Consider the following 16,356-nt stretch of genomic DNA (forward strand, 5'->3'; position numbering starts at 1 on the left):
GCTTCCACAGGAATACACACACACATGCACACATGCACATACACAGGAACATGTACACACGTAACCACCCCACCACATCATCATAAAAGATTATATATAAGTAGAAAGGAAAAAGCAGCGAGAGAGGACCTGCGTGTCTATACTACCAGCACTCGGGAACTGAGGCAGGGAGATGGATCTGCCTGCCAGCCTGCCTGCCTACTAAGTACGACTTCAGTCTTGCTATACACAGCACACCTGTCTCACAAACCAGAGATGTTAAATGCAAATGTCAGAGAAAGAACTTAAAAAAAAAAAAAAAAACCAAACAGCAGGACAATAAACAAAACCACAAGTGACTGGAATACATTTTAGAATAGTTTCTGTACATGTAAAGCTTTATCTGTTTTTTAAAATTATAAGGTGACATTCTCCTAATGAAAACTACAGAGAAGATAGAGAGATCATATGAAATACTGTTGTGTGTGAAAAGTGTAAAACAGAAAGTATAACAATAAAATAGTTTCAATATCTTTTCATTCTGGGGCAAATGCTTAAATAAAGTACAACGTGGGTCTGTTCAGAGACTTTTCTCAAAGTTAGTTGGCCAAATTTGCAAAAAATTTCTATATTGCATTTCTTGCACAAAAAACTTCCATTCACTGAGGCAAGTGTGTGTGTGTGTGTGTGTGTGTGTGTGTGTGTGTGTGTGTGTGTGTGAACAATGTGCAACCGGGATTCTCCATCTAATCCAAAGTTGGATGCTCTGGCAGAAAACCATTTGTCCTCACATCGCTTCCACCCAGCACATGAAAGGAGACCATTGTCCATTTTATCTCATCAGAAATCAGTACAATGTACTTTTGGGACTGAGCGGGCACCTTTATTGCACCCTCATTCCCCCCATTTCCTCCTCCAAAAAGGTAAAGCCTCCCTTGGGGAGTCAGCAGAGCCTGGTACATTCAGCATAGGCAGGTCCAAGCCCCTTCCCCTGCCTCAAGGCTGTGCAAGGTGTCCCACCATAGCTAATAGGCTCCAGAAAGCCAGCTCATGCACCAGGGATGGATCCTGATCCTACTGCCAGGGGGCCCCTTAAGCAGACCAAACTACACAACTGTCTCACTATGCAGAGGGCCTACTCTAGTCCCTTGGAGGCACCACAGCTGTTGGTCTAAAGTTCGAGTTCCCACTAGCTTGGTTTGGTTGTCTCTGTAGGTTTCCCCACCAAGATCTTGATGCCCCTTGCTCATAGAATCTCTCTTTTCTGTCTTCGACTGGACTCCTGGAGCTCAGCCTGGTGTTTGGCCTTGAATTTCTGCATCTGCTTCCGTCAATTCCTGGATGAAGGCAGAGCACAACTTTTGAGAGTCAGTTCTCTCCTTCTACCATAAGTATGTTCCCAGGATTGACTCAGGGTATCAGGCTTGGGGAAACAAGCACCCTTACCCATTAAGGCATCTTGCTAGGGCCAATTCAGTTCATTTTTTCTACAAGTATTTATTAATTGCACCAAGTGATGTGAAAAGCTTTAAATGCTTATTACGTCTAATTTTCCATATTATTTTCTTTTCTGACTGTGTCTTTGTGGCCAATTCAAAATCACAATATTAAATTTGCTGTCATGTATGCTTTGTCCTATGTTTTCTTTTGATATTTTTACAATTCAGTTCTCCCTTGTATTTCTTTGATTCATGCTGAACTATTTTTGAAAAGAGTCCAAGCCTAGGTCTCAGTTTTATGCTGCTGTTTAGGGATATCAGTTTTCCCAGCACTGTATGTGGCAGACTGTCATTTTCATTGAGTGCAGTTGGTACTCTTAACCATGCAGTTTACTTCTGGAGTCCTTCTTCTATCTCATGGCCTACCTGGAATCTGTCTGTATGTCAGAACCACTGATGCCTGTGGCTTGGCAGCATGTTTAGAATTTATGAAGTATGACTCTTCCTAAATTGTTCTTTTTACACTTTTTAAGATTTCATATGAAGTTGAAAATGGACTTTGTTATTTTTATGAAAATATCTTTCAAAATTTTATAAGATTTTTCCATAATCTTTCCATCACTTTCTACAGTTTTGAGATTTACCAACATAACTCAATGTCTGCCATGGTTTCAACTCATAAAAAGTCTAGTGCTGGATACAATAATGAGATATAATCTTCTTAGGTACATGGCACAACTATTTATTGTACTTTTCAGGAAATTATTAGGTAACACATATTAAAATTAAAAGCATGTATGTGTTCTTAATTCAGCAATACCTTTTAAAAATTATTTCATAGAAGCATAATAAAAAAGTGCAAAATATTTATAACGCCATTGATTGTGGTCACAACAGAAAAATAAAGGCAATTCAGTAAAGGAACCATTGGTAAATGTGGTGTACTCTCATTCCAGAACATCATGCAGAAAGTGAAAGGTATGAGACAGGAAACAAATCTAATGACTTGTATGACTTGTCTGGGTTATATGTAGGGGAAATCTATGCACAGAATCTTATACTATAGGGGACCACAAAGCCCCCTGCACTTGTATCTATTTGCAGGGAAACATGGGCACACATGTGGGGCTTGTAACATTGGCTGCTTGTTGTAAGGGGCCCACAGGTTTGAACATACTGGTAAATGGAATAAAGTTTTATTTCACATGTTTGTGTTACACTGGCTTATTTTACCTTTATGGCTTTGGGTGTTTGCAGGAGAGTGAGAAGTGTGCAGATTATCTAGAAACTCAAAACTTTTCTCAATTTTTAGTTTTCTTTTGCTCTGAAGCCCAAGAACAACATCGTTAAATTATACTAGGAAACTATTTTCACTTTGAAAAAATTCAAATAAATCTTAATCTCCCTGTAAGCTACAGCTTTCTGACAACATTGTCAGTGGTTTGGGTAAAGATCTGACACAGCTAGAGGGAACTCATGAAAGTTGGATCAATGACTGTGGAGCCTACATAGGACTGGACTAGGCCCTCTGCATGGGGAGACAGTTGTGTAGATTGATCTGCTTGGGAGGCCGCTTGGCGGTAGGATCAGAGTCCATCTCTGGTGCATGAGTGGGCTTTTTCGAGCCCACTACCTAAGATGGGACACCTCATGCAGCCTTGAGGCAGGGGGAAGGGCTTGGACCTGCCTCTACTGGATGTGTCTCCCCATGGGAGGCCTTGCCTTCTTGTGGGTGGGAGTGGGGGGTGGGTTGGGAGGGAGAGGCTGGGGAGGTGGGAGGAGGGAAGAGGGGGATCTTTGATTGGAGTGTAAAATGAATGAAAAAATTTTCTTAATAAAAAATATAGGAAAAAAAATCTGACACAGCACTGGCATATTCGGAGTTTCCCTTTCCTTTCAGAAAAAGACATCATAAGAGCGCAAGTCAGGAAAGTTACAAAATCTCTCCCTCTTTCTCTCTCCATCTCTCTCTGTTGGTCTGTCTGTCTCTCTGCCTTTCTTTCTCTGTGCATACATAGCTCCCTCCTAGGACTTTGGAGGCTGAGGCATGAGGATGAAGATTTGGGGGGCCTCTCTGACCTATGACATGAGTTTGGTGCCAGCCTTTCTATGTATGGAAAGCCCCTGTCTCCAACAAACAAACAGCAAAATGACTTTCATAGACAAATGTCAATGAGAGTACCTTTTTAAACCATTAGGGCAACAAATGAAACCACGAGGAGGTGAATAATGCGTTTCAGACACAGGTTTATCTCCACATACGGCTGCACTCTGTATGAAGGTGACATTTGCTGAAGAAGTGACACAGGGCAGGAACGGAGGGAGAGGAACCGACAAATGCTATTCTGAGCATGCTTGAACACCACTACAAAACAAGGTACACCAAGGAAAACGTCCAGCAAGTATTTACTTGGAGGCAAACGCTTTAATACAAAAGCAGAAGGTGTGGTAGGAATGCTGCTCAGTCCGGCATGCACCAAGGCCCCGGCTTAGTACTGCTCTGTATAAACGGGGCACTGTGTTTAATGCTTGTAATTCTACTCAGGACACAAAGTCGGGTAGATCAGAAGTTCAAGGTCATTTTCAGTTACAAAGCCAATTCTAGGCCAGTCTCAGAAACATGAGAGCCTAATTCAAAACCCACACAGGAAACAAAACAAGAAAACAACAGTAAAATAGTTATTTTTTTTTGGCCCAGAAATGAAATGTTCTACTTATTACCACACATTATCTGCTTGAAGAATATACACTTGGCATTGTCTTTTAGAACCCAAAGTTTCGATGTTCTGACAAAAAAAAAATATATTCTGGAATCATTTTCATTCAACACAAAAGGATACCAGCATCATTTCTCTCTAATCAGAGTAAACATGTCAAAGTGGGATACCGAGACTGAGGGGCCAGCTGTGCTGTGAGGGGCGGGGCCATGTAGAGAGGGCTGCTCAAGACTGCTGGAGCTCAGGGGATGCTGCCATCCTTGTTAATAATAACATTTGTTTTTATTTGTTTATTCTCTTACTTTTGTTTTTCTTGTTTATTTGAAATCCTGAGAATTGAGTGTTGATGTTTCTGTATGCTGGACAAGTGTTCCACCATTGAGCGACAGCAATCCTGAGATCCTAATTTTCTTTGGGGATAGGTTCTAGGTTTTCCAGTCTGGCCCTGACCTCACTCTGCATCTAAGGCTCATGTGGACTCAGCCTCTGGAGTAGCTGGCATTATAGGTCTGGGCCACCAGGTCCATCATATTTCTTCCTTTCTTCTTCCTCTTTCCCCTTCATTTCTGATATCAGCCATTCATAATGTGCTATCTGACTGTAGTTTAGGATGTATTTCCAAATGATATCTTCCTTATTATTATTATTATTATTATTATTATTATTATTATTATTATTATTATTTTGTATCCCTGGTTGTCATAACATCTTAGGAGACATGTCTATTAGAGCAGTTAGCTCAGTTTTACCAGAGTTTTGTTGTTTTACATTTAGATTTCCAGTAATACGTGTTTTCATATTTTACCTTTTTCCTTCTCTGTTTTTGAGGCCATTGTAAAAATGCAAATCTTGTGTTATGCAGGGTTTTCCCTGTGTTTTCTTGTACTATTTCCACAGTTTAGGTCTTACTTACAGGTATTTTATTTATGTTGAGTTATTTTTGAATGTAGTTTACGCTCAGGCCCATGTTTTGTCTTCCTGATTAGGGATGCTCAGTTTCTTCTGCGTCCATCTGTGGTGGAATGCTTTTTCCCACTGTGTGGTCTTGCTGCCCTTGACCATGTAGTTGAGGGGGGTGGCGGTCACTTCTGGGATTTGTTTTCTGTTTCATTGGTCTACATGTCATCATTTTATCTGTCTGTATGCCAGACTTTTTTTGCGGGGGGGGGGTGTTTGGAAGGGGCCACACAGATGCTCCTGGGCTTCTCTGTTTAGGGCTACACATAATGAGAAGTTATTAAATTCTATCTGTGTACTTTTCTGAATCCCCTGTTGACACAATGGATTTTTCCTTTTATTGAAAATAGAATATTTTCTCATACAATATATCCTGATTATAGTTTCCCCTCCCTCTACTTCTTCTAGTTCCTCCCCACCTCCTCTCCAGATCCACCCCCTTTCTGTTTCTCATAGAAATGAACATTTCCTAAGAGGCAGCAATCAAACATGACAAAATAAAATAAAAGAAGATGAAACAAGAACTACGATTTGAAGTTGGACATGGCAACTGGACAGGTGGAAGAGTCCCAGGAGCAGGCATGAGAGTCAGAGATCCACTTGTTCCCACTCTCCGGAGTTCTATAAAAATGTGAAGCTAAAAGCTGTAATATCCATGCAGAGGCCCTGGTGTAGAGACTTGGAGGCCCTGTGCCACTGCTTCAGTCTCCGTGAGCTCATGTGCACCTTGCTTAGTTGATTCAGAGGGCTGTGTTCTCTGGGTGTCTCCCATCTCCTCAGGCTCTTACACTCTTTCCACCTCCTCCTTCAGGGGGTTCCCTGAGCTCTCAGGAGAGGAATTTGATGGATGACTGAATAAGTATGTGCCAGACTTACAATGTCTGCAGCTTGGCAGCATGTTTGAAAATTATCAAGTGTGGCTCTTCCTACTTAGTTCTTTTCCAAGATTATTTAGAGGAGTATGGTCTCTGAAGATTCCATCTGAATTTTAAAATCAACTTTTCTGTTGCAAGAGGTTTTTGCAATTCCTGGGACTTTCCCCAGAGTCTCTAGATTGCAACTCTGTGGTACTGGCATCTGAACAGTATAATTTAATATTGTTTATTTTTCCAATTTATAGGTAGTCCAGTGCTGGCTAACATATTTGGAGACAGAATTTTTGTGCATTTGTTGGCAAAATTATAAACTATAATCTTTCTCAAAAGTATTTGGGAATATCTATTAAAGTGTAAAAGATATCTTTAACCCACAAATCCTACTTAAACTATTTTACAGAAATATCATCAGTATAATAAAAATGTACACAAAGATATTCACTGCATCCCTGATGGAATTGCAAAAAAAAAAAAAACAACAACAACAACAACAACAACAAAAAACCAAAAACCCACTAAAAACTAAAGGTCTTTCAGTAAGAACACTTGATTGCTTCCTGACACATTCTTATTCAGAGCATCATACTGAAAGTTTGAAGGAAATCTGCCGGTTTGCTTAGAAGTCAAAAACAAAAATATTAAGGAAATGAAAACCTAATTGATCTTTGAAGCATTGTTATGTGGAATTGAGTGGGACTTTTGAGGCCTTTCTTCCAGAAAACAAGGACTTGGTTGTCAGGCCTATATTAGGCCTAAACCTTGGTGCCATGTATTTGTACTTAAATCATTTCAATGGAAAGTGTCTTAGTGATTGGAACTTCTAGTGCAGTTTGGAGTTCTTCCATTTGAAAAATGTGATATTTGCATGGGATTGTTTGAATCTTGTTTTCTAGTCCCTCCCCATCACCACCCTCATAGTCTGAAGGTAGATTTTTCTCTTGATAAAGGAACAAAAAAGGTGAACATCTTGTTTGTAAATTGGTATCTAGTGACTAGTGGTAAACTTGAAATGGTAGAATTCTTTAAAGCCTAATTCTAGGTAGCCTTAGGAAAATGTATCTTAATTAATTTTGAAACTGTATTCACCTTGTTTTTTTTTTTTTTTTGGTTTTTCGAGACAGGGTTTCTCTGTGTAGCTTTGCGCCTTTCCTGGAGCTCACTTGGTAGCCCAGGCTGGCCTCGAACTCACAGAGATCCTCCTGGCTCTGCCTCCCGAGTGCTGGGATTAAAGGCGTGCGCCACCACCGCCCGGCTCACCTTGTTTTTTTTTCAAATATCTTAAGTTATATTTTCTTTTTCAGAGCTGCTTCTTATTTGGGGCTACTTTTTTTTTTTTTAATTGAGGTGTAATTTATAAAAGGGTACATTGTTTTGATGAGACTTTTTACAACTGTGGCTGGATGTCTTTCTTTAGTCTTCCAAGAAGGGCCATTTTACTTTTTTAGAGTTACTTTTTAAAGTCATCAGGTCAACAACTTGGACTACTATGCATGTAAGTGCTAATGCAAATTAAAGCCTAAGTTGACCTCCAGCAGCAGTTCATTCTATGTTGACAGTGAGAGAACACTTTGCCTGTTAGGATACTGTTACTCATGGACTGAAATGCTGAAAAAACCCCTCCCCCTATTTTGTTTTTTGCAAAAATCAAGGTATATTCTAGGGTTTCCTGGTTGACCTCAACAGATAAACTGAGCTGATAGTCTTAGTTCAGGAATGATCTGAATGTAGATTTACAGTCTACGCATACAGTTGGCTAAGTGAGATCGCTTTCACAGTTCTGCATGTATCCCATCGGCTCCCCATTAGTTACTGAACTCTTAAAACTGGTATTGTAACATTAAAAAAAAATATCTCTTACATTCTAAGAGACAAACTTTTGCTGAACCTCACAGCCTGAGTGAATCATATACCTTGAAGTTACTTAAGATTTAAGACTGCTAGCCACCTATGTATTCAAACTGTTAGCTTAACCTGACTTTAAGAGAACAATGTAACAATATCAGTTGCCTTGGATATCTCATATGATCAACTTTTACAACTTAAGCTAATGCATAGCTGCAATCTTATGTACTCTTCCATGTTCCAGATCCCGTAATACATGTGTATCATTTGCTGAAAGCAAATACAGAAGTTGAAAGCAACTTCCTAGAATCTACCATAAATGTTGAAATCAATCATTTAGTGGTATTGGTTGATAGAAAATGATGCTTGCTATTGAAATCAACCATTTATGGATATTGGTTGATAAACAATGATGTTTACTATTTAATTCAACCATTTATAAGCATTGGTTGATAAGCAATGATGTTTGCTATTGAAATCAACCATTTATGGGTATTAATTGATAAACAATGATGTTTGCTATCGGGGTCATTTGGAATCCAATGGAGCCAGTGATTTAATCCCTTGTAAAACTCTGTTAAAGATTTCTGTAAAGTATCCCATTTCTTCCCCATGTGATATTTTCTGTTCTGTTCAATAAATGCAGAGTGAAAAAAAAAAGATGAGGGGAACCTCTGCATAGGTGCTGTTTCTGTAGAGTACCAAAAAGCCCTCCACACAGTTATCTGCTTGTAGGAAAATGGGCTCCTAACATGGGCTATCTGTTTGAGGGGCCACAGGCTGGGGACAGTGGTAAATGGGAGCAAGGAGAATGAAATGTAGTGGCACATTAACACATCTGTACATTATACATCTGTACATTACACACCCACACATTACACACCTCTATGTTACACACCTCTACGTTACACAGTCGTGCCACATACCTGTATGTTATACACCTGTATGTTACACACGTGTGTCACATACCTGGGTTGCAGGGTTGCACACCCATGTCACACACCTGGGTTACACACCTGGGTTAAAGTGACTCCTTTACCTTTAAGTTTCTGCTTTTTGATAGAAGACGCCGAAGGACGTATGCTACTTTGAGACTCAGCACCTTTTTTCCTTAACTTTTGATGTTTAGATTGCCCTGAAAAATGAGAAAAATGTCATTACATTTTACTAAAAATAAACTAACTTCATCCTTTGAAAGTTAAGACCAGTTTTGTGCCTCTTCTGAACACAGTGATTTTTGAGGAGGCTGCCTAAGCAGCACGTATAGATGACTTTGCCTTGCCTGGTAGTTACAAAAGTGTACGTCTGCATACGTCAGGAAAACTGGAGCAGAGAGTTGGGTGTGTTGGCACATGCCTACTCCTATTTCTGCCACATGGGAGGCTGATGCAGGTAACTGGAGACTTGGGGACCAGGTTGGCCCAAATAGTGAATTTGATGCCAGCCTTGCTGTACATAGCATGATCTTGTCTCAAATAATAAATAATAAAATTGGAGGGCTGAAGACATTGTTCAGTTGGTGGAATACTTGTCTTCTACCCATAAATCCCTGAGTTCAGTCCCCAGCACAATGAATACCAGGCATGACGGTACATAGTTTATATTCTCAGCACTCAGGAAGTGGATGCAGAGAGGTCAGAAGTTTAAGGTCATTGTCAGCTACATAAGGAATTGGAGGCCTGCTTGATCTATACAAGACTGTTTTCAAACCTCTTCCCCCAAATTAAAACCCCCAAACAAAAGAAAATCCAAAATATAATAATGAAAATAGTTTCAATGTTTGCTTACTTGAAAACAAATGCTGGAATTAAAAAGCAGAATCTGGCCAGCAGGAGTGTTTTTATATCGACAATATATTTCTTGCATAAAATGAAACATTCTGTTCTTCCACTCACTAAAGCGAGTGTCTGTGTGAACAATGTGCACCTGGGGCTCTCCCTCAGATCCAAAGTTGGATGCTCTGGTAGAAAACCACTTATCCTCACATTGTTTCCATCTAATACACAAGGAGACCACTATCCTTTCTCTCTAATCAAAGGGTCAAAATGTAGAAAAGGGTCACTGAGAATGAGGGACCACCCCGATGCAAATGTCAGGGCTGTAGAGGGGAGGCTGGCCGTTCAAGCCTGCTGGAGCTCAGGTGACACCATGTGATCCTGGTCCCAATTTTAGATGTCTCAGCCAATACTTGTTCTATTTCCCTTTTCTTTTTCTTCAACCTAGGGCATCATGTATGGTAAGCAAGTGTGATACTACTGAGCTACAGCCATGGCCATCACACGTTTTATTTTATTTGTCTTTCTCTTGGGACAGTGTTTCACTCAATTGTCCTAGCTGACCCTGAACAAGCCATCCTTGTCTCAGTCTCCGAAGCAACTGGAACTGCAGGCCTGTGCCCCTAGGCTGATCTTTTTACATTCTCTCACTTCTGTTCTTCCTTCCCTTCCCGATAACAGCTGATTAATGGGTGTGCGGGGTTCTACCGCTGACCCTCTCCACGGAGTTAGCGCCAAAGGTCAGTGGTGCCTACCATCTTCTCTAGGGTCCGCTTACTATTTGAATATCTCCTCAGGAGTAATGTCTGTGCTGATGCCCTTCCCCAGTTCCTTCACTGAGAAGCCTCGATACCCCTGACCATGTAGGTGAGAGCTTAATTTTGGGATCTCTGGTCTATTTCACTGGCTTGGGTCTCATTTGTGTGAACCATAGTGTCTCCATTACTGTAGCCTGGAAGAATACTTGGGAATTGTAAATTGACTCTCCTATTGTGTTCTTTTTTTTAGATTTAGAATATTATGGTCTCTGAAGATCACATATAAATTTAAAGATGGCCCTTTCTATTTCTGTAAAATATTTTTGGAATTCTAAGAAGTTTTCAGTCTTTAGATAATGTTTTGTTGTATCAACATCAAAATAACATAATTTTATATTGTTAATAATTTTAATCCATAAAATGTCTACTGCCAACTAACATACGAGATGATGTATTTTTCCTGGATTTCCTGGCAAAACTATTAATGATCTATAAATATCTTCAAAGTATTAATCAATATCTGTTTTAATTAAAACCATGTAAACACTTAATCCAACAATACCATTATACTTAATTTTATTTATTTTACTTTGTGTGTGTGTGTGCTTCTGTGGTGTGTGTATGTGTGTACATGCACATGTGTCTGCATGCTCGTGTGCATCCCCGAGTGTGCTCTTATGGAGGACATAGGTCAGTGTTGAGTGTCTTCCTTTATCACTGTCCTCCTTATCTGTTGAGGTAGAGTCTCTCACTGAACCTGGAGCTCACCATTTGGCAGATTACCTGGCAAAGGAGACTCCAGGGTCTGTACTTGCTCTGGGGTTGCAGATGTGCACCACTACAACCTGCTTTGTGTGGGTTAGGGAGATCTGAAATCAGGTCCTCATGCTGTGCGGCAAACACTACCCTATGAGCCGAGCCATGCCCCCAGCTCTACTCACTCAAGTTTACAGAAACATCAACACAAGCAAGCATAGGAAAAATGTATGAAATGATAGTGATTACAGTCCTAATAAATAAACATCATTAAAAATGAACCATGGGATACACAATGACATACTGACATTTTAGAACATCAGGCAGAAAGATGGAAATCCATCAGTTCAACCTGGTGTAGAGGTAAGGACTGTCTAGTCCCAGGGTTCTATGACTGTACAAAACCACCAAGCCACACATGCTTGTGTCTATTCACAAAAAAGCATGGGGACCATATGTTGGGCTTGTATGGTTCTTTGTTGGATGGGGCCACAGGACTGAGAATTCTGGTGAACAGAAACAGTGGGAATAGACAAGAATTTAATTGCATGTATGTCTTTTTTTTTTTTACCTTTATGCACATATTTTTTTGAAGATGTGATTGAAATACGCAGCTGATTTTCAAGTTCAGTTTGTTCCTTGGATGTTCTTTTTGGTCTCAGATCCCCTGAAAAATGATGTCATATAGTTACACAAGAAGTAAACCAATTTTAACTTTTAAAAACATAAAAATAAACCTTGGCTAAAGCACAGTTTCTTTTTTTTTCCTTATAAATCTAGATAAAACACAAAATAACTGCAATGTAAGAGTGCAAGTCAGGAAACTCAAGACTAAATAAAACTGTCTTTTGGAGGGAGGGGGAAGCACCTTGGCACTTGACATGCTCGGCATTGAAAATCTGGGGGTCCACCTGACCTAAATAGTGAATTTGATGCAAGCATTATTATATACACATTGTAAAAAAAAAAAAGAAAGAAATGCTATATAAAAACACCAGAAGAACATCTTTAAAACCATAGCGTGATATACAATCCCATTGGTCAATGAGTTCTGTGTTTTAGATGGGATTTTAGCTCTAGGCAGAACAATTTTTACAAAGAGGGTGGCATTTGTACAGTGAAAACTACAGAGAGAAATGCAGAGAGGGACAATGAACACTGTTAGGAACATATTTTTTAACATCATAATGAAACGGATGCAATGAAAATGTTTGACTTTATTTAAGGGCAAATCCTGAAATAAGGAAGCAGAATATTTGCAGTTAGATAATAGTTTGTCAGTGTTAATGGGCAACAATTATATGAAAATGCTGAGTTTCCATAGTCAAGTCTTCCATTGGTTATGGCAACTGTCTGCATGAAAAATGCCCTGCCTCTCATTGGCTTCTAGATCAAAAGTCTAGCACTCTGGTAGAAAACGATTTAGCTTCTCATCATTTCCATTCTAGACACAGCAAGAGAACATGACTTCTCTCTAACCAGGGAGATAAAAGATATACGGTGTATATTGTGAATGGATGATATTCTGAGTGGCTGGTGCATGTTCTTAGTTGGTGCTGCATATTCAGAGTGGATGGTGCACATTCTGAATAGAAGGCGTGCGTTCTGAATAAGTGGCATATATTCTGAGTAGGTTGTGCATATTTTGAGTGGATAGTATACCTTCTTAGTAGATGGTGTATATTCTGGCAGAGAAGTCAAGTGTGTTGGAAGTAACAAGGCACCTGGGCTTGACTGTTCGGCTTCTTGGGGTTCACTCAGGTGATGGCACTATTTGCTAGAATGTGGGACATGTGGCTGCAGGATTTTGTGTTTGGCCTGTTGAATTTTGGACTTGCTTCCCTCCCTTCTTCAGCAACGGCAATGTTGATTCCTTGCCATTTTATGTTGAAAGGCTGTAACTTGCTCTTTGGTTCTATAGGTGCTCGCTGTTAGACATCTGACCTGCATCTCAGAAGATTTCTAAGTGATCTTGTCATTGTTTGTTAGTCTACGGCAATAGTTCAGACTGGACTAAATGCCTTTTTCATTATAGGATGGCCGTGAGCCTCTGGAAGGCCTAGCATAGAATGTTAAGTCTGAAATGAACACCACCCACTGGTTCATGGCTTTAATACCTGTTACCTGGTGATGGTGCCAATGTAGGAGACTATTGAGCCCTTCACTGTGGTACCTAGCTGGCAGAGTTGGCCTCTAGGATAGCCTTTGAAGGTAAAAACCCAGTTCCTATTCTGTTGCTGTTCTCTGCTTCCTTTCTGCTCCAATCAGAGCAGTTCTGCCCTCTGCTCTGGATGGTGATGGAGCTTCTTGGCTATGTCTTCCTTGCCATGGTGGACTGAAACACTAATCAAAACAAACCTTTCCTAACTTACATTGTTTGTTTCCAAGTAATTTGGTTCCAGTCACAGGAAAGTCAATAATATTCAGACTATATGGTATTTTTTTGTCTTTTTGTCTGTTTCTTTTGGCAGTGTTACCACTGATATTTAATACCTTCATTCGTTGACATGTGCCATAATAGAGTTTACTTCCTGAAGGTTCCATAGCTTTAGAAAACAGCGCCACCAACTGAGGAACAATTCAAACGATGAGCCTAAGTCTGACATTTCACATCTAGCCCAGAATGTTCTAGCCAGGCCCCTAAAAGCTTTGGCTGAGAGCAGGAGACCCGAGTTAGAGGTGAAGCTCGGGGCAAATCAATGGGGAGCAGCACTGTAGGTGATGGGGAGCAGTACTGTAGGTGATAGGGAGCAGTACTGTAGGTGATGATGGGGAGCAGTACTGTAGGTGATGATGGGGAGCAGTACTGTAGGTGATGATGGGGAGCAGTACTGTAGGTGATGATGGGGGGCAGTACTGTAGGTAATGATGGGGAGCAGTACTGTAGGTGATGATGGGGAGCAGTACTGTAGGTGATGATGGGGAGCAGTACTGTAGGTGGTGATGGGGAGCAGTACTGTAGGTGATGATGGGGGGCAGCACTGTAGGTGATGATGGGGAGCAGCACTGTAGGTGATGATGGGGAGCAGTACTGTAGGTGGTGATGGGGAGCAGTACTGTAGGTGATGGGGAGCAGTACTGTAGGTGATGGGGAGCAGTACTGTAGGTGATGGGGAGCAGTACTGTAGGTGATGATGGGGAGCAGCACTGTAGGTGATGATGGGGAGCAGTACTGTAGATGATGATGGGGAGCAGTACTGTAGGTGGTGATGGGGAGCAGTACTGTAGGTGATGGGGAGCAGTACTGTAGGTGATGATGGGGAGCAGTACTGTAGGTGATGATGGGGAGCAGTACTGTAGGTGATGATGGGGAGCAGTACTGTAGGTGATGATGGGGAGCAGTACTGTAGGTGATGATGGGGAGCAGTACTGTAGGTGATGGGGAGCAGTACTGTAGGTGATGATGGGGAGCAGTACTGTAGGTGATGGGGAGCAGTACTGTAGGTGATGATGGGGAGCAGTACTGTAGGTGATGGGGAGCAGCACTGTAGGTGATGGGGAGCAGTACTGTAGGTGATGATGGGGAGCAGTACTGTAGGTGATGATGGGGAGCAGTACTGTAGGTGATGATGGGGAGCAGTACTGTAGGTGATGATGGGGAGCAGTACTGTAGGTGATGATGGGGAGCAGTACTGTAGGTGATGATGGGGAGCAGTACTGTAGGTGATGATGGGAGCAGTACTGTAGGTGATGGGAGCAGTACTGTAGGTGATGATGGGGAGCAGTACTGTAGGTGATGGGGAGCAGTACTGTAGGTGATGGGGAGCAGTACTGTAGGTGATGATGGGGAGCAGTACTGTAGGTGATGATGGGGAGCAGTACTGTAGGTGATGGGGAGCAGTACTGTAGGTGATGATGGGGAGCAGTACTGTAGGTGATGATGGGGAGCAGTACTGTAGATGATGGGGAGCAGTACTGTAGATGATGATGGGGAGCAGTACTGTAGGTGATGGGGAGCAGCACTGTAGGTGATGATGGGGGGCAGCACTGTAGATGATGATGGGGAGCAGTACTGTAGGTGATGATGGGGAGCAGTACTGTAGGTGATGATGGGGAGCAGTACTGTAGGTGATGATGGGGAGCAGTACTGTAGGTGGTGATGGGGAGCAGTACTGTAGGTGATGATGGGGAGCAGTACTGTAGGTGATGATGGGGAGCAGTACTGTAGGTGGTGATGGGGAGCAGTACTGTAGGTGATGGGGAGCAGTACTGTAGGTGATGGGGAGCAGTACTGTAGGTGATGATGGGGAGCAGTACTGTAGATGATGATGGGGAGCAGTACTGTAGGTGATGATGGGGGGCAGTACTGTAGGTGGTGATGGGGAGCAGCACTGTAGGTGATGATGGGGAGCAGCACTGTAGGTGATGATGGGGAGCAGTACTGTAGGTGGTGATGGGGAGCAGTACTGTAGGTGATGATGGGGAGCAGTACTGTAGGTGATGGGGAGCAGTACTGTAGATGATGGGGAGCAGTACTGTAGGTGATGGGGAGCAGCACTGTAGGTGATGATGGGGAGCAGTACTGTAGGTGATGATGGGGAGCAGTACTGTATGTGGTGATGGGGAGCAGTACTGTAGGTGATGATGGGGGGCAGCACTGTAGATGATGATGGGGAGCAGTACTTTAGGTGATGGGGAGCAGTACTGTAGATGATGATGGGGAGCAGTACTGTAGGTGGTGATGGGGAGCAGCACTTTAGGTGATGATGGGGAGCAGTACTGTAGGTGATGATGGGGAGCAGTACTGTAGGTGATGATGGGGAGCAGTACTGTAGGTGATGGGGAGCAGCACTGTAGGTGATGATGGGGAGCAGTACTGTAGGTGGTGATGGGGAGCAGTACTGTAGATGATGGGGAGCAGTACTGTAGGTGGTGATGGGGAGCAGTACTGTAGGTGATGATGGGGAGCAGCACTGTAGGTGATGATGGGGAGCAGTACTGTAGGTGATGATGGGGAGCAGTACTGTAGGTGATGATGGGGAGCAGTACTGTAGGTGATGGGGAGCAGTACTGTAGGTGATGGGGAGCAGCGGCTCAACCCAGAAACCATTCCATGTGTCTACAAGGTACAGGCAGACAACTGGGCCCAGCTGGAGCAGCTCGGACACGTGAGGGTGTGCCACTGAGAAAACACTTGTCTAGCTTCTCAATTTTTTTCCCCTGTCTTCTGGATCCTAGGACTTTGCTCATTGTTTTGAATTGTCCTCAGCCATCTGATATAATTCCTTCTATCTCACAGAGGAAGAAAAGAGGTCACA

The 16,356-nt window shown here is 42.0% G+C and overlaps 1 protein-coding gene across 5 annotated transcripts in view; it reads right to left on the reverse strand.

The window, feature by feature from the left end:
• Positions 1 to 16,356, reverse strand: part of Ccdc7 (coiled-coil domain containing 7) — a 197,722-nt gene that overhangs the window by 45,331 nt on the left and 136,035 nt on the right. For all 5 annotated transcript variants that reach the window (XM_037206376.1, XM_037206377.1, XM_037206374.1 and 2 more), the window contains exons 37-38: positions 11,670 to 11,765; positions 8,849 to 8,944 (exon numbers count right to left, since the gene is read on the reverse strand). In XM_037206376.1, the coding sequence (XP_037062271.1) occupies positions 8,849 to 8,944; positions 11,670 to 11,765 (192 nt within the window). The remainder of the gene's footprint in view (positions 1 to 8,848; positions 8,945 to 11,669; positions 11,766 to 16,356) is intronic.

This window comes from Peromyscus leucopus, chromosome 5 (assembly GCF_004664715.2).
Source record: "Peromyscus leucopus breed LL Stock chromosome 5, UCI_PerLeu_2.1, whole genome shotgun sequence".
Classification (NCBI taxonomy): domain Eukaryota; kingdom Metazoa; phylum Chordata; class Mammalia; order Rodentia; family Cricetidae; genus Peromyscus; species Peromyscus leucopus.